Below are 23,606 nucleotides of genomic sequence, written 5' to 3'. Positions count from 1 at the left end.
GAACTGAAGTTTGCTGAGATCAAGGGGCACATCCCAGATCACACCAGCCAGTGCTTGACAGAGTAGGGATGTTAAAGAAAAAGGTTTCAGGGTCAAACCTGATATTTCTTTCTACACTGCATGGCCTGTGGCTCTAAAAGAAATAGTTAAAGGATTGGGAGGGAACAAGTCCATAAAAATATGAGAAAAACTATGTGCTTCATTAAAGTAGATGTATGTATTATCTACTGGGATTTGGGAGCGGGAACACTAATAAATTAAGGAAAAGGCATTTATAGGCTCCTTCAATGCAAATCCAGAAAATTTCTTTGCCTATAATTCATTGGAACATTTTGAGTACTTAACTTCCTTTACCTTTTCTTTAATTTAACCAGAGATAACACAGTTTGCATAAGGTAAGCTAAGCAACAAATTCACTGCCAGTGAAGGGAATTTGTTAATTTTATTGGAGTATGTGCTAGCAGTTATTTCAGAATATTCCAGAATATTATTTGTTTATTTCAGAATATTAGTCCAAAGGTTTAGGTTACATATATTGTCTTTGCCCTGCCTGAGTGAGAGCTACAATCATGTCCATCCCCCAGAGAAGGGGATGGGTATAGTCACACCTAATGGGAGCGGTGCACACCCAGCTTATAATTTTGTCCTTCATTTTAACTACAAATGCTATCAATTCTTCCATACATTACTGTGATTTTTTATTTCAATTGGATTTTTCTTTTTATTGAGGGTTTCTTTCTTAACCATAGATCATGTTTTGTTTTTTTTTTTTTCTTCATTTGTCTCATAATTTTTAGATTATAGGAATAGGGGCATTGTGAATTAAAAAAAAAAAAAAAACCCAGTTAAGACTGTAGTAAATAATCCTCATCTCGGAGCAGGACCGACACCGTATCCTGTCAAGTCTTCACTGTGGGAGCTGAGTTACCCCCATTTGCAATTGAGCTAGGTCTACTCTAACCCAAAGTTGTCGTAGCTTTCATTAGTTTGAACTCATCATGGTCTTAAACTGCTTTGAGGGCATGGTCAGAATATTTGTTTGTTTCTCCAACTAAGCTTGAGACCTGAGCACGGGCAAAGCTCTGGAGAGCTCTCTATCCTTTTCCAATACAGAGAAAATAAAAAAAGATTTCTAAATTGTGCGTGGCATACGGCCTAAAATTAAGACGCAGTATTATGTGCTGCGTTGACATCTGAAAGCAGAGGGCATCCGATGGCCTTAACCACAGGTTCCCTTCCCCACTGTGCTCTTGTGGATAAGGTCCCATAGCCACCCCTCCTTATCAGGGGGGCCAGGCACGGTCCCTGCTTATCCCTGAGTAGTGGGTTTCAGCTTCCTGCCAACCCACAGAAGTATTTAAGCCAAGCATATCCTCTTGTGGGAGCCAAGGAGCACCCTGCACTATTGCTATTCCAAAGTGTGCCTCCTCTATTATCCACTCTGTCCCCACGTGCAAGTGACCGGTGTGGTTTGCCATGCCTTCTTCCCCGGAGCTGTGAGTATGTGTAGACGCTGCTGCCAATTGCGTTTCTCCGGTGCTGGGTTGGGTCTCGTGTTCAGCCATCCCCATAGCCCTAGAGTGGGAATTCCTCCCTCACCAAGGGGGTGAAGAAGAGGTGATGAAAACCCTGTGCGAGATCCTCTTTCCACTTTACAGTAAGAAATCAAGTTTTAAAAATCTCTGGTGGGTTCAGTTTTCTCTCCAGACCCGCCCCTAGATTTCTACCCCCTGGAAGATGCCTGTCCAGCCTCTGGCCCCATCTCCAGCCCTGGGAAGACCATTCCTCCAAAGCGTGTGCAGTGAAGGCCTGGAACACCTCAAAGCGACTTATTTCAGTTCTCTTCCCTCCACTCAGCCTTCGGAGAGCCATGGCAGGGCCCTCAGTGTAGACCCCGTGATGGTGGCATTTCTGCCTCCTCTCTTGGTCTTCTCTGAGGCCCCAGCTTTTGCTGGCAGCTGTGAGGTTGTTTTCCACCATGTTTGTTGGGAGCAAGGTGGTTATTTAGTCAAAGTTTCCTGTCTTTCCATGCTGACCGTTTTCTAGTCCTTTGCCTAGAAAGAGCTGGAATTTCTTAGTGCTTTTATGGTTTGTGCCCATCGGTGTTTGCAGTTTGCCAAATTGCCCAGTACTCAAAGATGCATGAAAAGAAAACCTGGGAACTCAATACTGGGTTGTTTCTTGGGTCACCTAGCCATTCTGCCTTCCCTTCTCTACCCTTTAGAGCCTACTTATGTTTGTTTTATATGCAATACCAGGATTCTTAGATGCACCTTAGTAGGAGAACTATGGAAAATATGTTTACCCCATAGTTTTAGAAGCAGAAGTCACTAACGATAAGCACTTGATAACTAGATATAATTTTCTCTTAAGGAAATGAAAACGTTGTTATTTCTAAAATGACTAAAAGAAAGGTAAGTCTTAAAGGCTTTTGGAATTAACTCTTTCTCTTCAAAGGTACTGTCCTACTTAAATGGGAAATATAAAATAAGCAAGTATTTGCAAAGTATCCCTGCAGATATTTCCTTATGAGGGACATCTGGACATCTTTATTAGTGTGTTCTTTATGTTCTTAATTATAAAGTTAAAAATTTAATGTTAGGAAAAAAATATGTTGTGGGTTTTTTTTTTTTCCTTAGAAACTAATATGCTTCTCACACTATTAAGAATTATATAATTCATTATACTTCCACATTCCCTTTCCTGCAAGCCAGCTAGGACCTGAATTTATTCTGAATTTTAATTTATTTGCGTATCTTATATTTTTCTAGCATCGCTACTGGTTCACTATCCTTTGTTATGCAGCTTTTAGTCTGCTTTATGATTCTAGCGTGGCTATGATGGTTTCAAAATAAGCCTTCTCAAATTTATTTTATAAACACGTGGAAGCAATGGGCTTTCTGAATTTTATGTAGGAGGGACTTACAGGAGGCAATATGATCAAAAGAATATTCTAGACTTTTGAAGTTGTGTTCCCAGAACAAGTGCGTTATATTGTTTATTTTTCTTTTGTGTGGCTATGAGGAGGTAAAATAGAGACCTCCTCTCTCCTTAACCCCCAGACAGGTGTTACTGCTGTATATAAGAGTGCATTCATACCTTCATTCATTCATTCACAAATATTGATTGAATGCCTAACAAACACCATTCTAGATGCTCAGAATGCAGCAGTCTTTTGCTTTCTTGAAGGTTCCATCCCAGAAAGTGAAGGCAGTATGGTCTCTGTGCTGTCAAGGATATGGCAACATAAGCTCTTACAATTTTGTGTCGGAATTGAAAAAGGCACCCAACCAAAGAGGAAAGGAAAAGTCATCATTACACTGAACACAAGCTTAATAAAAAACACAAATTTTCCCCTCTGACATCATAAACTCAAACTAATAGAAATCATTAGACTATTAGAAGTACCTCAATATATGCTTCAGCTATGAGATAAAAACAAAAAATGAAACCATTAAAAAACAATTGAGAAAATGAATTTAATAAATTTAAGACAATTTGAAAATTATTTTCTCTAATAGCTCTAATCTTAAATGTTTGCTATTTCTATTTTAGGGGCAATTATCAGATGGTAGCAAGAATCAGAACTGGGCATAAATATCTGTTCTATCAATTTCTAGTGTGTTACCCCAGGAAGTTATTTAACTCCTTTAAGCTTAATTTCCCCTGAGTAAAATGAGAATAGAGTACTTACCTAACGCGATTGTGAGAATTAAATAATATGCCAAATTTAACTTAACTAGCACATTGGCTGGCTCATTAAAATCATGCAGAAATCTGTCTCTCTCCTTCCCCCAGCCCTTTTGCTGTGTGCTCATAAACTCCCTTTGTCCATATGTAAATTTAAGAGATTTGAAATATTTTTCAAACAACATAAATTTGAAAAAAATTAGAACTTTGTTTTCTGCAATTATTTTTGACAGCTCCAACTTACAGAAGACTATAATGAAATCATATTTAGATGTTTTAAACTATGTTAAGAGAATAAGAATTTCTCATATAAAAATTAAAGAAGTTGCAGAGAAATCCTGTTAATCAAGTGGAAGTTATTCCAAACACTCAACATTTTACAAAGAATAATAACTCTTGCAGCTATAAAAATGGCTTTGAATAATACATAGCACAATCTACAGTGAATGTCTCAATCCAAGGTTCTCTTTTAACTCACATTTTTTGGGTTTTTCTTTCTTTTTGCTTTTTTCTCCTTGTGGTTAGAAAGTTGATTCATATGGGTTATAAGGGAAAAAAGAAAAATAAAACAAATTTATTATCCCATCACCTAGAAATAACCCCTTTTGCAGTCTATATTCAATTCTACACTTATGATAAAATGAACAATGACCTAAACCTTCTAATAGCACATAATATAATGAGTTTCATGATAGTTTTCTTATAAAATATTCAATGTGAATAAATAGAAATATGCTAAAATATAATTTAATATAAACAATCTAGTGGAAAATGAGGGTATACCAGAATGATGGGATCCAGGTATACAAAACCAATAGTATAGTTTAATCCAACAATAGTATTTACAGTATCTAGAAGAATGAATGAACTGAGTATTCTTCAGGCAGTCATCTCAGGAATATTATTTTTCTTAATTGTTATTTGATGAGTACTAATGAGCCTTAGAAGGCACAGTTTGAGATTAGAACTACGATAGTTTCTGGAGTACAAACATTTTATGTATCTAATTAAAGGCTAATCCATACACCCCAAATCATCAAAAGAACTGGGGATTCTCTAAAGAGTTGCAGTGCAACATGGCTTAGTAGATCAATAATGAGATACAGAACCTTTAGCCTTTTGATCAAAGGTCACTTGTAAGCTAGGATGTGAGTGAGCAAAAGTCATTACTGGTCAATACCTTACAAGAGGTGTAATGAGTGGCTTAGCTGCATTCAGTTTTTGTTACCATTTGATAGCTATTTGTTATCAGTTATAGATCCAAGGGGTACCCCTTATCCCCAAGTTCACGGTGGTCTTTCAGGATCAAGGTGGTCTTTCAAACTGTAGACACACAAAAAATTCATGAGTAACATTACTCTGGGTGTTTTTTAAACTTTCAAGACAACATATTTACATTTACTAAATCTAAGAAAATGGATTTAAAATTTTATACTAAATAGAAATATTTTACTTGAATTTTATTGAATTACTGTTCCTCTCTAAGCCAAAGCTAGTGGCTTCTCTCTTTTCCAGTTAAAGAAGCTGTGATGTCTTTTTCTTAATACTGAAAACCGTGCTTGTATTGTCATAGTCATGCAGTTGCATTGTTCTTTTTAATAACTAATTGCTTCCTGGATTGTCTATGTTGGACCCTTTTGCTCTTTTACTAATGCAAGGTTTGTGGATTGTTCTGTGGTTTATCTGAGAAACAGATGCCTTGTACCTCATATCCAAGTCAATTGGGGTTGCTGATAATTTTGTGTCTTGGTTTAAATAACCCCCTATTATATACTCTCTAATAGGTCAATAATATGTTCATAGAAATCAATGACGAACACTGAAGGAAGAAAAAAGTATTAAGACCAAGTAGTTAGTAGTTCAGGGAAGAATCAAGCCTTTTTTCAAATCCTAGTGTCCTCTGTCCAGGAATAAGGACAAGGGCCAATATTTACAATAATATATAACCAAACATGCACCAGGTTTCCAATTCTCCAATTCTGAAAGACAATTTAATAATATAATAATAATATAATAAAATCTAATAATAATTTAATGATACATGACCAAATATTTAGTAAGAGTCTGATGGCTGACACAGAGGTTGACAGAAAGATTAATTACACATGGATTTAGCTTTCAAATAACATATAATAGACCATAAGCTAATTGACAGCCAAGAATATTTTTGCTTTCCTTTATAATCCCAGCATCTAAGTACCTTGCTTAAACTGAGGGTTTAGGTTATTACTGAATGAATGAATACATAAATGAATGAATGTGCTGCTATAACTTAGCTTATATATCTGTCTGCTGTGGAATTTTACAGATGGGAGAGGTTATTTGAAATCTGAGGATCAGAGATTTGATGGAGAAATGAAACCATAAATCCCCAGAAAGCATCTCTGCCCAAAAAAACCAGAGACAACTCTTTGATTGTTTCCAAAAACTAGAATAACTTTATACTACATAAAGTATGAAAGTATTATGTGTGTTTATTTTCATGTGACTCCACTTTTTCTTCATCTATTCCTCAGTGGTAAAATATTAATTACCCCCAACCACTAGATCAGGATTGGAAACCGGAGAAAGTAAAATTCTGATTATTCATTCCATGAATGGGAGTCTCTGGTAGAAGTTCTAAGAGGAAAATTTAAAGTGAGTTCCATGTAGACCTGTAGAATTTAATTATTGATGCTTTCCTTTTCTGTTATTACTTATAATCATTTAGATTAACTTCAAGTAATGGTACAGCTGAAATGTATTTATAAAAATAAGGAGATATATTTTTTCATAGTTCAGTGTGTGGTCTATGAAAAGATAGAAACACTATGTTTATGTGTGTGGTTGTGGATATACACTTGAACAAAACATGGATCTCTAGGAAGGGCCTAGTGGATAAGAAGTATCACAAAAATTTCTTTATGTAGTAGAACAAAATGTTAAATCCCTTCATTCAGCCTACACAAGCGAAATGTTATACTGCCCATTGTCAACATGAAGCGTCTCTTCAAAATCAGTGAAACATGAAACAGGAGCACACCTAGGACAGGAAAATTACTGCATGTTTTTCCCATGGGTTTTCCTGATCATAATTGTCTGTGTTTTCCCATTTACCCTTAGCTTTGTCACAGACCCTTCACCGCTTCCATAGAGCCATCCCGCCAGAGGTCACAGATCACAAAAAAACCTACAGAGACAGGAACTTGAACTTCCTGAGCCCTGCACAAAACACAGAAACCTGTTTCCTCTACACATTGCAACTTGGCAGAGCTTGGTCTTAACAGACTCGGTGTGGAAGCAGAAAGACCTGCGGGACGTTGTCCTCCGATTTCACATGAGCTTTCTTGCTTCAAACTACTGAGATGAAGGGGGCAAGATTATTTGCCCTGCTTTTTAGTTTATGGAGCGGGGGCATTGGGCTTAGTAATGGTAAGCATTCTGGGACTACACCTGAGGATGGAAACTTCCAGAAGACCATGACATCTGCTTCAGTTCCTCTAACTAAAATACCAAGTTTCCAAAGGCTGCCGACCACTCAGGTCGTGTCAGCTGAGGTAACTCCAACTCCTGAGGCAAGAACTTCTGAAGAGAGTCTCCTGAGATCAACACCGCCTCCCTCAGGGATACCTGAGGGGACAGGAAACCAAACCCTCACACCCACGAAGAAGACAGAAGGAGGAGTGGTAAAGTTACAAACTCTTGCTCTCCCAACCGACTCCAGCATCAAGTTCAATCCTGGAGAAGAGTCAGTGGTCCTTTCCAACTCGACACTGAAATTCCTTCAGAGCTTTGCCCAGAAGTCAACTCAACAAGCCATCTCTCCAAACTCGGTTGGAGGGGTAGGAAACCGAGCCCCGCGGCAGACATACCTCAGCAGAGGCGACAGCCGTCCAAGCCAAAGGACTGACTACCAAAAACCAAGCTTTGAAACAACCAGAGGAAAGTAAGACATGTTCTTTTATTTTATTATTTGTTCTTTCTCTGACTATAAGGTCTATAAGATTGCAAATGAAGAGTTTAAACTGCCTCACTCCCAGAAAATGATTTCAGGTTCAAGATGAGATTGAACTCTATTTCTCATGATATAACTCCAGTTAGATAAGGTAATTACTTTCTTCTCTAATGGGGAAAGGACAAATAAAGTCCAGCAATTTTGTTTTAACTGAAATGGTGCAAGTCACTTTCCTATTCACTTATGGAGGCTCTTTTCCTGGGGATAGTCACTATCAAACAAAATAGTGCCATGGTGGCTGTTAGCTTATTTAATTCAACTCAAGGAAGAATATGTTGATAATGCCCTCAATAATACCACAATATGAAAGGAAAAAAAGCAATAAAACTGAGACACGAACAGATTTGAATGTTGGAATAGCAACATTGCAGAAACTATCAAATATACAGTTATTAAAAATCAAACCAAGCAGACCTGGGCTACAACACTGGCTCCAGTATTGTCTTCTAGATCCATCTAGATCCATCTAGATCCATGACTTTGAACAAGTCAACTGATCTCCCTAAATCTCAATTTCTTCTTACATAAACTATAGATATAATATGGGAATGCAGATAAAAATACAACTTTTCAAGGGTATCATGCACATCCAAATTAATGAAATATGCTTAGAGGCATACTTTTTACAGAATAGGTGCTTGATGAATTAAATTTACTAGTACTGCTATTATATTGAGTTGTGTTGTCATCATGAATGTGATCAATCAGAAAAGCCTATTTTTCAAATTGATTTTGATTGAAAGTTAGAGCAATTTGAATTGTTGAAGTAAAATAATGAAACAAAGCTTAAAATGGTATTGTGTTAAAGAAGGCTTTCAAAAGGACTAAAAACCAAATCAGGCAAACACAAAAATTCCTGGCAGGTCAATGTTTTATTCATTTTCTATTCAGAATATGGAATAGAATACTATTCCCAAATCCCTCAGCTTCTCTCTGCCTTTGCTACCTCATCCTATTCCAAGTCACCATTGTTCACTACTCGTCACCTATCTGGCCACATTTTTCCATTCTTCCCTCCCATAATCCATACAAACAAGAGTTCTTTTTAATTTTTGAATCATATTATTGCATTTCTTGGGCGTAAGACTTCATTATAGTATATGACACACTATGTTAGGTTCTAATAAGAAGGAAAGTGATTTCATCATACTTCCTTACTTAGAATTTCTAGATTTATCTTTCTCTCAGACTGAGATCTTTATCATCTATCACTCACTTGAAAACAAAATGAACATATAAATGAAACCAGCTAAGGTATTTTCTAAGGCAGTGGCAATAAGTATTGTCCAACCAGTTATGATTGAGAATTGCCATTGATTTTAAAATTCATTCTTGATTTCAGAGATGTGCATCATAAAAATCTGTGAAATTTGGTCTTTAACTTGCCCTCCCAATCCAAGCTCACTTCACTTCGTTTCCTCTGGCCACACTGGCTTTCTTTCTGGTTACTGAACATGTCAAGTTAATATACATCTCAAGGAAACTCCTTCAGCTCTTGCTGGAATGCCTTTCCCGCAGCATTTAGAGTGAGGGATTATTTTTTTATTATTTTTTTATTTCAGGATATTATGGGGGTACAAACACTTTGGTTACAAGTAATGACTTTGCCTCACCCAAGCCAGGGCTACAGGTGTGCCCTTCCCCCATACAGTGTGCACCCCGTCCATTAGTTGTGAGTTTATCCACACCAACCCCTCCACCTACCTGACCGACACCCAGTGAGTATTACTACCATGTGAGCACGTTAGTGTTGATCAGTTAGTACCAATTTGACAGTGAGTACATGGGGTGCTTATTTTTCCATTCTTGTGATACTTCATTTCAAAGGATGAAGTCAAGCTCTATCCAGGATAATGTAAGAGGTGCTAGATCACCATTGTTTTTGTGGTTGAGTAGTGCTCCATGGTATACATAGACCACATTTTATTAATCCTCTCATATATTAATAGGCACTTGGGTTGTGTCTACATCTTTGCAACTGTGAATTGTGCTGCCATAAACATTCAAGTGCAGATGTCTTCATTATAGAATGTCTTTTGTTCCTTCGGGAAGATGCCTAGTATCGGGATTGCTGGATCAAATGCTAGTTCTATTTTTAGCTCTTTGAGATATCTCCAAATTACTTTCCACAGGGGTTGTACTAATTTGCAGTCAGAATGAGCGAGGGATTCTTATTCCACTTGCAACTTCAGTTTCAATGTCATCTCAAAGAGACCTTCTCTGATGAGCCAATGTAAAGCTGTTTTTTCTCTCACTTTCCATTCCTTATCACCTTTATTTTTTTTCTCATAGCATTTATTTGAAGTCACTTGGTCTATTTATGTAGACAGTGGTGTATTTTATATCTTTCCAAAATAGAACACGTATCCTATATATCCTATGGGAGCCAGAAACCTTGCATTTTTTTTTCCCAACTGCTCTCTTCCCTGCCTAGTGCTAGGCATATAGAAAGCTCAATAAAACTCAGTGGAATAACAAATTATGGGATGAGTTTGGCGCTCAGAGGGGAGATCAAGACTAGAGATTTAAATGCGGGAAAGCAGTAATGTATAGAAGTATATTAAGTCATAAATATGGACGATCTTGAAAGAAAGAAGGGCATAGAATCATGATTGAAGAGCCTCCAATATTTGTTGGAGTAATATGGCAGGTGGCTGCAATGGAGCCTTGAATGGGGTACCCAGAGAAGTTGGGAAGGAAACTAGAGACATGTGGTGTCATAGAGCAAAGTAAGAAAATATTTTAAGAAGAAGGTAAGTGATTAATAATGTGAAATACTGGTTAAAAAAGACAATAAAATGAGGACTGAAAGTATCCACAGGTTTAGTGGCATGCAGCTGAGAAGTAGTGAAGTGAGCACTGTACTCTGGCTTCAGTGAATTGAGGCATTAAGGAAGGTGAAAAAAAGAGACAGCAGTTATGGGCAACTCTATTGAGAAGTTTTTGAGTTTTTTTTTCTTTTTGCAATAAAAAGGGGAATGAAAAATGGATCCGAAACCAAGGCCAGTCCAGATTTCCATTTTTTTTGTTTTTGTTTTTTCCAATTTTATTTTACATACAGAGTGGCCATAAATATATTAAAATGTTAATGAGGTAAAGCAGAAGGAAGATAAAAATTGAATATGCAGAAAAACAAGATGATTGTTTTTGCAGAATTTAATTACTTGTTTGTTTTAAAATTTTATTTGTTACATTCTTTCTCTGAAAGTTACATAACTTGTTTGATGTATAAGAGGTAGTTTAAGTGAAATGATTTATGACTTCTAATATAATGTTTAGAATGATGAATTCTAAACATCTTACTAGGTAACTTATAAATTAAAAAAATAAATACCTCATTTAAAGAATTGTTTTAAAATTACAAAACCAACCATTACATTGATTCTGCTGTCTATTCTAATATGAATTTTTTTCCTGCTCATTTTGTGTCAGTGAGTAGGTTTAGATGTGAAGAACATGATCATTTAAATCCCTGTGTTGTTTGCAAAGTTATTATTAGGTCTAATAGCATCCAAGAAAAGGGATTATTCTTACCTACCATAAAATTCTAAAGACACACATATTATTATACAAAAGAGTATTTTCTTATATCCTTGGGAAATAAATGCACTTATTATATAACTGCCAGGGAAACAAATACTATATAAAGTATATTCTGTATCAATTTTTTTCTCATTAATTATTTTCTTTATTTCACTATTTTACTATAGGTACTCACTAAATTACTACTAAATATATAAATATAGTATATTATACTTTATAGGCTAGAATGTAATGAGTGCTCATATAGTTTTGGTAATTAAGTGAAAACATTTTGTATTTCCACACCTTCTGCTTTTCTGAATATACAGTTATAATTTTAAAAATTTACTATGTAAGCGAAAACGTTATAAAAGTCAGTTTACAGGAACTCGATGAAGCATAGAATTAAGCCTCACAGCAGGTTAGCTTGCCTTTGTGGTCCTCCCACTGAGAAAGTCTGACACCTGCTGGAATAGAAAGAGTTTACAGTGTCCTGAATATTCTGAAATCAGTCTGCAGAAAAAAAGCCAAAAAATACAATTAGGTAAAATAAAACAAATTTATGAAAAAGGTTTAATATAAGGTTGACCTTAAGAATCGTTACTTACAAAAAGACATATATGTTATGCACATTTAATTCAATGAACCACATGAAAAAACTTGTTATCTTTGATTTTGAAATTGGAAATTGGATCCTAAAAGCAAATTCCATGTATATCTTGCCATGGGGACACATTCAGCTCCTTCTCCTAAAACTTTGCACTGAAAATGTTGTATATACACAATAATTGGTGACTCTGAGGCTCTGGGCAGTCATCTATAATTGAAAACTCAATTATATTCACCGTACCGTGCCCACTATCTAAAGCAAACTAATGATGCTTGACAAAAGAATTTAATTGCAAAAGTTGGTACATAAAAAGAGATTTCTCTAGAAAGCCTAAATTAACCATAAAATTGAAGTATTGGAAGCTCCCCATGATCTGAGCTTTGCTTGATTGCTTTTCAAAATTTATTTTAAATATCAATTTATTTACATGATTCTTTTATAAATTAATGCTTTTATCAAAGTTTGAATACTGCATGTGATATTGTAAGAGAATGAACTATAACTACATAAAGGTACACTAACGAAAAGAAAATGAACCACAAATGTAAATTATTATGACATTTTGTTGTTTAAAAATAAAGCAGTGATTTTCTTAAGGAAATCAATACTAAGATGAACTTGTCTTTTGGAATATTAGCCAAAGCTAAATGAACAGTCTAGTGCTTTAAGTGTAATGTACATGTGAAGAATCTTTTTACTAAACATAAATTCTTGCTTCCCATTTTGATTATTTTTTCTGTCCAATTGTGTATATTTTCCTTGGACTACTTTCTCATTTACAGCTGATGAACTACATGTAAATTGTAATCTCTCAAATTAATAACTTGATAAAGGACTTTCCTTTTTAGTTTGATTGAAAAACATAAAGATTCTCATAGAATAGATCCTATAACACTTTGGAAGTATTTACATTCATGACTTCTTAACACTATAGAAACATTCTGAATATATTTCTCCTGAGAGATAAGCTTCATCATGTGAATTGAACATAAATGATGATGATGGTCTTCTATATTGTTTTTCTGAAAAATTACTTGAAACATACAAGCAATTATGGTTAAAGTGAATTTATTAAGTCATTAAGGAAACAAAACAGGAATCATGTCTCTTTGTATCTGAGGCAAAAAAAAAATGGGGCTCTATATCTCTATATATGTCCCTTGCATCAAAAAAATCCACTTAACTCTCTGAAACATTTAATTATTAATCAGGCCGGGCGCAGTGGCTCACGCCTGTAATCCTAGCACTCTGGGAGGCTGAGGGGGGCGGATTGCTCAAGGTCAGGAGTTCGAAACCAGCCTGAGCAAGAGTGAGACCCCGTCTCTACTAAAATAGAAAGAAATTCATTGGCCAACTAAAAAAAATATATATAAAATATTAGCCAGGCATGGTGGCGCATGCCTGTAATCCCAGCTACTTGGGAGGCTGAGGCAGAGGGATCACTTGAGCCTAGGAGTTTGAGTTTGCTATGAGCTAGGCTGATGCCATGGCACTATAGGCTAGGCAAGATGAGTGAGACTCTGTCTCAAAAAAAAAATTATTAATCAGCAGAGGTAGCAACAGTCACAACAAGTGTTTTCCTTTTATTAAGTCATTTAGTCCCACAATAATCTTGTGAGATAGGCAATAGTATCATATTACTACTTACTATACAGATGAGGAGGCCACACTGAACAGACAAGGTAATGAGTAATAAATTGCAGAGTCAAGACCTAAAAGCAGGCAGCCTGGCCCCGGCATCCAACTATCTTATGTGCCTCTATTCAGGGACATTTTTTTCTTTAATTATTTTATTTTGCTTATGCAGGTGTATCTCCTCCCCCCCCCCCAATTAATTCAGCTATAGAAAAAAATAAACTCCAGATAAACAAATGCAGTCTCCTTTTAATTTTCTCCCATGTGTGCAGTAAAAGGGAGGATGAAAATCTGGCCAGCAGGCAGCCAGTCCTTCACCACCAGAAATGGACTTCCAATTCTGACTTACAGGGGCGGAAAGAAAGAGCACGTATTTCTGATGGCTGTGATGTTGCTGGAAATCTTTGATTCCCCCTCCCTTCCTGTTTCTTCTTTTCCCCATCCCTGCTTTTCGCTTTTAGCCCTTGTATCTTTTCATCCTTTCCTGTATTTCTTTCTTTCTCTTTTTCTCCTTCAGCCCCCTCTGATTTTGGCAAGAGGCATATAAAATTATTGTTCATGGCTTTCTGTGACATGTTTTCAGTCTGTCTGTATGTATGTATTTTTATTGTGGTAAAATACGCATCACACGAAATGTGCAATTTTAGCTGTCTTGAAGTGCACAGTTCCGTGGCATTAGGTATGTTCGCGTTGTTCTGCAGTTGTCGCCGTCATCTATTTCCAGAACTTTTCCACCTTCCATTAAATAATAACTCCTCATTCCTCCCTCCCTGCTCCCGGTCCCCAGCAACCACTATTCTACTTTCTGTCTCTGTGAATTGAACTATTTTAGGTGCACCCTATAAGTGGGACCATAGGATATTTGTCCTTTTGTGACTAGCTTACTTTACCTGGCATAATATCTTCAAGGTTCATTCATGTTGTAGCATGTATCGGAATTTTCTTCATTTTTAAGATTGCATGATATCCCATTGTATGTGTGAGTGTGTATTTGTGTGTGTGTGTGTGTGTGTGTGTATGTATATAATTTTGTTTTTCTATTCATCAGTCAAAAGACACTTGAGTTGTTTCTGCCTTTTGGCTATTCTGATGCATGATATTTTAATGATGTTCCCAAATTAGGATAGTGAGCCAGGGAGAACATTTACCCTGACTAGTGGTGCTATCTAAAATCTGTTCTCTTTCCGCTAATTTAGAGCACATATTTATCCTCAGGGACCTTCATAATTGAACTGTTGAACCATATGAAGCTTTCTTTGAATGTTTTTCTCCCTGATGATTGACATCAATAATAATAGGTTTATTTAGATAAAATCTTGCCTTTAAAATTTTATTTTCCTCATTAAACAAACTACTTCTTTTTACTAATTTATATTTTAAAGAGAGAGAGAGAGAAGGAATTGACCACATATGTCAGACCTGCTATGGAGTTGAGAATAAAATGAACCAGATGGATTTGCAAAAGTAATAAGCACTTATTATTAAAAATACATGAATACTTTTTAGATATTTAGGATATGTTAATTACACTTATCATCACTGAATTTGGTAGGGATTTAATTCCTATGGAATTGAGGGGTTTAGTGTACAATGACATACAACGCTGTCATTGCTTAATTTTTCTATTAATCATGGTCAAACTTAGTTAAGTTTTTGTTGAGATTTATTTGCATGTGATAATAATATTATAATTAAGACAATAGTATTCTTTACAAGATAAATTAGTGACAATATGAATAAATTATTTCCTTATGAAGGATTAATGAATATTTTTCTCTCTAAATTAAATCCCACCAGAGACTTAGTTCTTTCCTTGAGGCATTTATGAATTCATTAATACATGTGTATGTTGTCATTTGTACTTTGTAGTCATCTTTAGAAACAAGGTAAAGGAATGGCCATTTGAGATCTCACACTTTCTCAAGTCAAGGAGTCGGGGTGAGTGTTAGGTGAGGTGTGGGAGGTTGTTACTAGAGTCACCAGATAATCCTATTTCTTCAAGAGTGTCAATTTTCATAAGCAGCCATGTCTGTCTTGTTTTGTCTCATCTTTCTCTTGTTCCCCTTTAAATCTCTAAATCCATCGCAATTAAGGGATGACAGGAAACAAAGGTCCTTCAATCCAGAACGTCTCCCCCAAACGTAAGATCTTCAACTTCTGAGAGAAAATTAGATACCATTGGCTTGATTTATGGTGGAGATTTTACTCTTTTACTTTGACTTCTAACGAGTACTCTCAGGACTTGCTATTTTCATACTATTGTGTCAATTAAAGCAAGAGGTTATTAATATGGAAGTTTAAACATTTCTCCTCTTAGGAGTTGGATGACAAGCAACTTGTTAATCTGAGTTCCAAGGACTAGTGTAACTGAACAATGTCAATTCTTAGATTGTTGCCCCTAATTTCTTTGGGAAATATTCTGTGTGGATGTTATTTAAAGGCATCCTTGTTGCTTCAGTTCCTTCTCACTCAGTTCTGGATAAGAATGGGTATGATTTGGCCACGATTTGGACAATTAATGGAAGTTTTTCTTAATTTAGTCTTTTCACTAGCTCCCCAAAAGATTGGGTTTCTAAAATGTCCAAATCAAAAGTATAGCACGTTCTTCATTTACAATGCCTTCTCTTAGTTATCCACAAGCTTTCGAGTTTTGAGTTAAAATAGATTCCTTTTCCACCTTCTGTTTTATATGTTCAACCAGCTGAGTCTTTGCTCATAACCAAAGTTGTCTGCTTTCCTCTAGAACAAACCTTTTACCTATTAACTTGGAAAATCCAGAGAATCAATACAACCTTTTTTCAGTACATGAGGCTGCACAAAAGCAACAGAGTTATTTACCCTTAAAGAGAATCCCAAATGCAGTCTGCTAGCGGGAGGGTCATGACCCCATGGAAAGCCAAACACTTCAAAGTAACTGCTCTCCATCCACCATAATCAGTCTGGAAAGGTACAAAGGATTTCTAGGTTTCAGCAAAATGCTTGTCTGGGATCATTGCATTTGCCTTTAAACAGCCCTGTCAGCATTTCGCCATGCTTAATGTTCTATTTTTAAACCTACATTTTCAGATAATTTGGTTTTAAAATTATATTTATCATTTTTAACATCCCTTAATGAGCTTATTCCATCGGCAGCATCAACTTAAGTATGAGTCACACCAGGGGCTCTTTTGCTGTGGATAGTTCTTCCAGTTTCTACTGGATCAAAGATTGCAGGGCCATGAGAAATCCGCTCATCGGCTTCTTTGCCTCCACAACTATTTTGGTCATGAGGCTGTTTTACTGTTTAGGATTTTAACAGGTCTCTGCCAGGTAACAATGCCATTTCTCGGTAATTAGGATCATCACTAAATTTGCATGAGAAATCTGGTTAATTTTTTAAAGATCCTTTCATTAGAGTACTTCTTCCCTATTTTTATGTCTTGCTTTTTCCAGTTCTTTGTTTCACATTATTTTTGCCTCAAGTATCACCAGTGTTTTAGCAAAATGTACCAGTATGTCTTTTTATCTCTGTAAGAGGCCTGAATTTTTAAACATCTCATTCCAAAAAAAAACCTTACAGAGTAAGTCCTATGGTCCTACCTTCCTAAAATGGATGACAATGTGAAATGATTAAATCTAGCTAATTAACATATCCATTTTTTTCTTTTTCTATGTTGTTTTATAGAATTTGTATATGTTCAAGAAACATATCATTGTATCGTCTACATTGTCCAACATTTGAATACTGTTGCTTTATGTATCTTGTCCAGATTTATAATTTTTACCATTGAAAAGTAAATATATATGATCCTCTTTTATGGCCAGAGACAGAACTCTCCGAAGTTCATGTTTCTTTTAGTTAATAAATATAGTTAATAAAAATATAAAAAAGTATAGAATAAGTTCGTTTAACTCATATGAAACTAAGGTTTGTTTTAACAAAATGTAGTGAATTTGTAGATTAATTTGAAGAGAATTGACACATTTATATAGGCTTTTCCCATTAATTAACATGGTTTACTGGATTTTCTTTAAGGTCTTTCTAGAAAACTTAGAATTTTTACATGTTAAAACTTACACTTTTTTTGTTGGATTTATTCTTAGGTACATTATTCTTGTTATTGTAAAGAGTATCTTCTTGAATTTGTTGTTGATAACATAGAAATGTAACTGATCTTAACCTTGTCGGTAAATTAATATAAATAGATTTTTTATTAGTTATAAAAACTTATATTTAACTGAATTACATTGCTGAACTCTTATTAATCATAATAATCTACTTCTAGAATATTTTGTGTTTTCTTTGTTTACAATCATTATCTGCTAAATAACAGGATTTTTTCCCCTCTTTTTTGATCTTTATACCATTTTTTATTTATTTACTTAAGTCTTATTCCTCATAACTCAAAGCAATGGACCTAGATCTGACTGTTTGATTTCAGTTCTAATATTAATATTTGCTACAAGGGCAATCTTGGATTTTGACTTATCTTATGGCTAAACACTGTGGCTTCTCTTTATCTGCGATTTGTTCCTTCTTCATTTTGGTCTTGCAGTGTTTCTTTACTTGTATGAATACAGCAACGCTGTAATGTTTGTTTTCTCTCACATTTAGCTATTTTAAAGCTAGTTATCAATCTTTCAAGGTATCTGATCTACAAAACCGGCAGAAGTACATCTATGAAAATAATTTTGATGAAAAGAATTATTTTTGACAATGACTTTTTGTTGTTGTTCTAACAATAATAATCTCTTCCTCAGGAACTGGTGTGCTTATGTACATACCAGATTATCTCCCACAGTGATACTGGACAACCAGGTGGCTCATATTCCAGGTGGGAGGGGATCCTGTGGGTGGACCAGTGGATCCTGTCCTCAGAGGTACGTAATGTTTCTTGAAAATAGCCACTGCATGCACCATGATCATTTATGTCCTGGAATATATAAAGTTAGTAATCCCAGATATGTATGTGTAGTAAGGTGAGGAGATAGTAATCACATTAGCCTAGATATATGACCTTTAATAAGTTAAAATGCAGATATTAATAACACTTACCTCACATGGTCATTTTTAGATGTACCTTCTCATCTCTCAAGTTTTAAAATGAGATGACACAATAATATACCTAGCCCAGTGCCTTGTGCTTTGTGAGTGTTCAATAAATGTTAACTCTCACGCTTGTTTCTGTTTTTACTACCACTATTAACTTTTATTTTATGACCTGATGAACAATCTTGTCCTTTAATTCCTTCCGAAATCTGTACACCAATTTGAATATTTATTGATAATTTTCTTTTCATACTCGCTCAGAGAGGAGTCCATCATTTGGCTCAGATTCTAAAATTTGGCAAGCTGCTAGTTGCAGTTACGCATGGTAAAGCTACTAAGTGTGGCCTTTCTTCTTGTGTCTGTCTTAATAGCCCGTGTTATTTGATTTTCGTTGTTCAAGAAAATCTATGTCATTGTCCTAAAATGTGAGGCTAAGTAATTGATAAATACCTTGAATTCACATAGTCACAGTAGCTCAGCTGGGGGTGTTTCTGAAGAGAGGTTGCAATAAAAACTAAAATTGGTATTCAGGCTGTGATGGCTAATGGCATGCAAATTGTCATACAAATAACTCAGGCAATGAATCTGACACATTGGCAGTCTGGAACAGTGCACAGTAAGGATACATAAAATCAAGGTGTTTCTTAGTCCCTTGAGGAATAGCTAAGATTCATGATCCAGAAAGATAAGCACATCTCAGGGATCTGGGAGAGCTGTGCTCCAGTTCTGCTTTCTGCATTTACTCCCTCTGTGACAATTTCCTTGTCAACGTGAGACACAAAGAATGCATTGTTAATTCTGTAGTAATGAAAATGTTATCACAGTCACCCCTATCATACTGCCCTTCTGGGTTCAAGGTGAGCTCTTATTTTTTTTTTCTTCTCTTTAAACAAACCAGAAATATTTGTCTTTATTCTTATCTCTTATCTTCTTATGCCTTTGAATGTCTCTCTTCATTCATTCACTATTTCAATGCTTACACAATATTTGGCACTTTCTTTTATTATGTTTGAGCTACATACAACAGATGTTCAGTTTGCCAACACAAGAATATTGAATCCAGTAGTAATTCAAGTATCTGCTTGAGCTCACCCTCTCAAGCTCTAAAAAGTCCCTTTCCAAACTGTCTTACTTCTTATTTGGCTTTCTTTTTATTTTATTATTATTTTTTTTAATTTCAGTGTATTGGGGGCATACAAATGTTTAGGTTACATATATTGCCTTTGCCCCACTGGAGTCAGAACTTCAAGTGTGTCCATCCCCCAGATGGTGTGCACCGTACTCATTAGGTGTGAATATACCCATTACCTCCTCTCCCATCCCACCTGCCAGACGTCCAATGAATGTCACTACTACATGTGCACATAAGTGTTGATCGGTTAATACCAATTTGATGATGAGTACATGTGGTCCTTGTTTTTCCATTCTTGTGATACTTAGTAGAATATGAGTTCTAGCTCTAGCCAGGATAATACGGGAGGTGCTAAATCACCATTGTTTTTTGTGGTTGAGTAGTACTCCACATTTTATTAATCCACTCATGTGTTGATGGGCACATGGGTTGTTTCCACATCTTTGCAATTGTGAATTGTACTGATATAAACATTCAAGTGGAGGTGTCTTTTTTATAGAGTGCCTTTTGTTCTTTTGGGTAAATGCCCAGTAATAGGATTGCTGGATCAAATGGTAGTTCTACTTGTATCTCTTTGAGGTATCTCCATATTGCTTTCCACAGAGATTATACTAGTTTGCAGTCCCACCAGCAGTGTATGAATGTTCCTATCTCTCCACATCCACACCAACATTTATTGTTTTGGGAATTTTTAATAAAAGCCATTCTTACTTTAGTTAAGTTATATCTCATTGTGATTTTGATTTGCATTTCCCTGAAGATTAGAGATGTTGAGCATTTTTTCATGTATTTGTTGACCAATGAAATGTTTCTATTTTGAACTTTTGAAATGTTTCTATTTTTGCCCTTTGCACACTTTTTAATAGGGTTGTTTGATTTTTTTCTTGCTGATTTTCCTGAGTTCTATATAGATTCTATTTATCAGCCCTTTATCAGATGTGTAGCTTGAGAACATTTTCTCCCATTCTGTAGGTGGTCTGTTTGCTTTCATGATAGTTTCCTTGACTGTCCCATTTATTTATTTCTGTTGTTGCTGTGATTGCCTTTGGGGTCTTCTTGATAAATTCTTCCCCTAGGCCAATGTCTAAAGAGTTTTTCCAACATTTTCTTCTAGAATTCTTATAGTTTCATGCAGTTGGTATAAGTCTGTTAATCCACTATGAGTTGGGATAAAGACAATATTTTACTGAACAGAATTATTTACTAAATATAATTTCCTGAAATAAATGGAGGTAAATGATTAGCATGCTTTTAGAGATGGAGAAAATTGTATAGCTTATTTTACAATTGAGGAATAACCTTGGACATACTGAGGTACCTGTCAATCTGTTTTTTAGCAGAAACGAAAACCCAAGTCTCCTACAGCCCAGCCTGTTATAATGCATTTCCTTCACTTATTCAGGGTTTATTCATCTGGTGGCTGTTGTCTCTACATAGTTATATGTGACAAACTCTAGGATGAAAAATGCTGGAGGCTTGCCCACACAACATGGGTTAAAATCCCAGTAATACCACTTTAGATATGGGACTTTGAGCAAGTTATTTCATCTCTCTATTCTTCATGATCCTTGTCAGCAACTCAGGATAATATCTTCATCACAGAACTAATGATAATATCTTCATCACAGAACTAATGTGAGGATTAAGCAAGATAATATGCACCTGTAGACCCATTCAATAAATATCAGCTAAATACTGACATTATATCGATAATAATATTATAATATGGTCAAATATGACTTACATATACACACCGAGAGTTTGTACTGTAGTGCCATTCACTAATTATATTGTAATTTTATTGATTGTTGTATTGAAATGTTATATTGATTTCATGTTTATTTTCATTATGTGGTTTCTTCTAAGAAATAATATTTTCTCATGTTAGGTCTTTCCTGTCTCTCAGAGCAATACTATATAACAGAAATAGTAGACAGTATAATTGTAAAACTTGGGAGATGAGAAACTGCAATTTGAAAATGATAGTGGTTTTCCTTACTTTAATTAGATCACTAATATCTCATTTGTTTCAAGTTGTTTGATATTGATCTGGAAAAAGTGCAGATCCTTTTAACTGTATCAATATAGGAAATAATAGGAATTGAAATATTAATAGAATAAGTTATCTCCATATAACTCTTTAAATATTGGAATTAAAAATAAGTTTTAATATTGGTTTAGCTAAATGCATCATCGAGGGAAAAGGCATAATATCATTAGGAAAATTAATAATAGATACCAATTTAAAATACCAAATATTATAACTACTCATTCTTTTTATCATATATTTGAAAAAATATAAATTTGGCAATGATATTGATGGTGAAGTTTATGATTATAATAATGCCAGCTAACACACACTAAATACTTATTATATTTCAAACATTGTTCCAAGTACTTTCCATTTATTATTCCAACTGATAATTTAATGTGAGAAAATAATCGCTTTTCCCCCAATGGCTCTCCTCTCTAGATCTCAGAAGATATCAAATCCTGTCTACAGGATGCAACATAAAATCGTTACCTCCTTGGATTGGAGGTGCTGTCCTGGATATAGTGGGCCAAAATGTCAGCCAAAAGGTATACTTAATATTAATTTCATAATAACAATTAGAAGCATACAAATTCTGAAGTATAAGTAACTGATTCCAGTGAAGAAAAGAATTGCGTGTTCCCACTTGAACCAAGGTAAATTAATATGTAGGCAAACTCCTAGGACCGTTACCTTTTTAGAGTTTCCTAACTTTGTAGCTATTATAGCATCCTAAAATCTCATGAGCTATCCTTTAATTTCTCCCCCTCCATTTTTATGTTGGCTTTGTATGATGAGTCAATGGAGAGCTGACTAAATATCCTACTTATTCTTCATTATATGCTATTGAGGCATGTCTTATAAAGATATCAGGAATACTAGTTTTATAGTTTTAAATAAATTATTATTAGAAGTGACTCAACGTAGGAACAAGACGACCCTCTAGTTTTATTTCAGTTCAATTATTTGAAATAATGTGCATGTGAATGAAATTCAATATTAAATAATATACCAAGTATGTCATGAATAATTCTCCTTTTTTGTATATTAATGGAGCCATTTTTTTTTTTCAACTGAGATTTTAAGGATTTTCCGGTGGCAAAGCTGATCAAACACATGGTAACCCACTGTGGCCTAACATCCATGTGACTATTATTTTGCTTTCGGCTTTAAACAGGTTTCTTTTGAACAATAAGATATGGCATCAGCATACATATTTTAAATGAATGAATATTATAAGAAAAGCCATTAGCATTGGTGGGGAGTTCAATCAACAGTGTAAGAGACTGTGATTAAAAATTGATGTTAAGTGTGGAGAAACCATTATGATCCACATTAAGAAAAAGAAAGCATAATACAAAAGCTCTAGGAATCTTGCCGTTTAGTTAGGAATATTATATGTGGTTTTGCTAGCCCATACAATGAGAATCTTTAGGCAAATTTTATTCAAATGCTGTTCGTTCTGGCTGAAATTTCAGTGATGTTATAAAAATTCAATACATTTTCAGACTATAAGATGAATATGTACTGTACTTATAATCAAGTAAAATAAACATTTAAAGAAAATATAATGTATACTAAAATATTTGGAAATGAGTTAATTTAGTATATTCTAAAATGACCCAAATATGACCCTGCTTTTCAAAGGACTTCTGATTTCCATGAAGGGCACAAATATACTCACAATGGTGAAACATAGTTGTCTCTAGTTTGTATTTCGCAAATGGTTAAAAATTCTGGGCAGCACTTACAATTATATCTCTAAAGTTCCTATTTATCATCCTATAGAAAGAAGGATAATATCTTGAGATTATTAATTCCTTCATCATTATTTCTTGAAGGTTCAAGTGTTTGTTTGCAGAGTACCTTTCTAGAAATTGAGGATATTACAAATCCTATTGCATGTAACAGGCTGAATTTAAGACATGTGGCAGGGAGCAAAGTTCATAGGTTAAAAAATGT

The 23,606-nt window shown here is 35.0% G+C and overlaps 1 protein-coding gene across 1 annotated transcript in view; it reads left to right on the top strand.

Moving 5' to 3' along the window:
- Nucleotides 1-1,401: 1,401 nt before the first annotated feature.
- The window catches only part of MMRN1 (multimerin 1), a 47,800-nt gene continuing 25,595 nt past the window's right edge, over nt 1,402-23,606 (top strand). Inside the window, exons 1-4 of the mRNA XM_012774020.2 lie at nt 1,402-1,496; nt 6,793-7,615; nt 18,192-18,311; nt 22,086-22,192. Of these exons, the coding sequence (XP_012629474.1) occupies nt 7,035-7,615; nt 18,192-18,311; nt 22,086-22,192 (808 nt within the window). The 5' untranslated portion in view covers nt 1,402-1,496; nt 6,793-7,034. The remainder of the gene's footprint in view (nt 1,497-6,792; nt 7,616-18,191; nt 18,312-22,085; nt 22,193-23,606) is intronic.

The sequence above is a fragment of the Microcebus murinus genome, chromosome 29, assembly GCF_040939455.1.
Source record: "Microcebus murinus isolate Inina chromosome 29, M.murinus_Inina_mat1.0, whole genome shotgun sequence".
Taxonomy (NCBI): domain Eukaryota; kingdom Metazoa; phylum Chordata; class Mammalia; order Primates; family Cheirogaleidae; genus Microcebus; species Microcebus murinus.
Note: the sequence above shows the minus strand (reverse complement) of the source record. Positions and strands in the feature narration are given on the sequence as shown.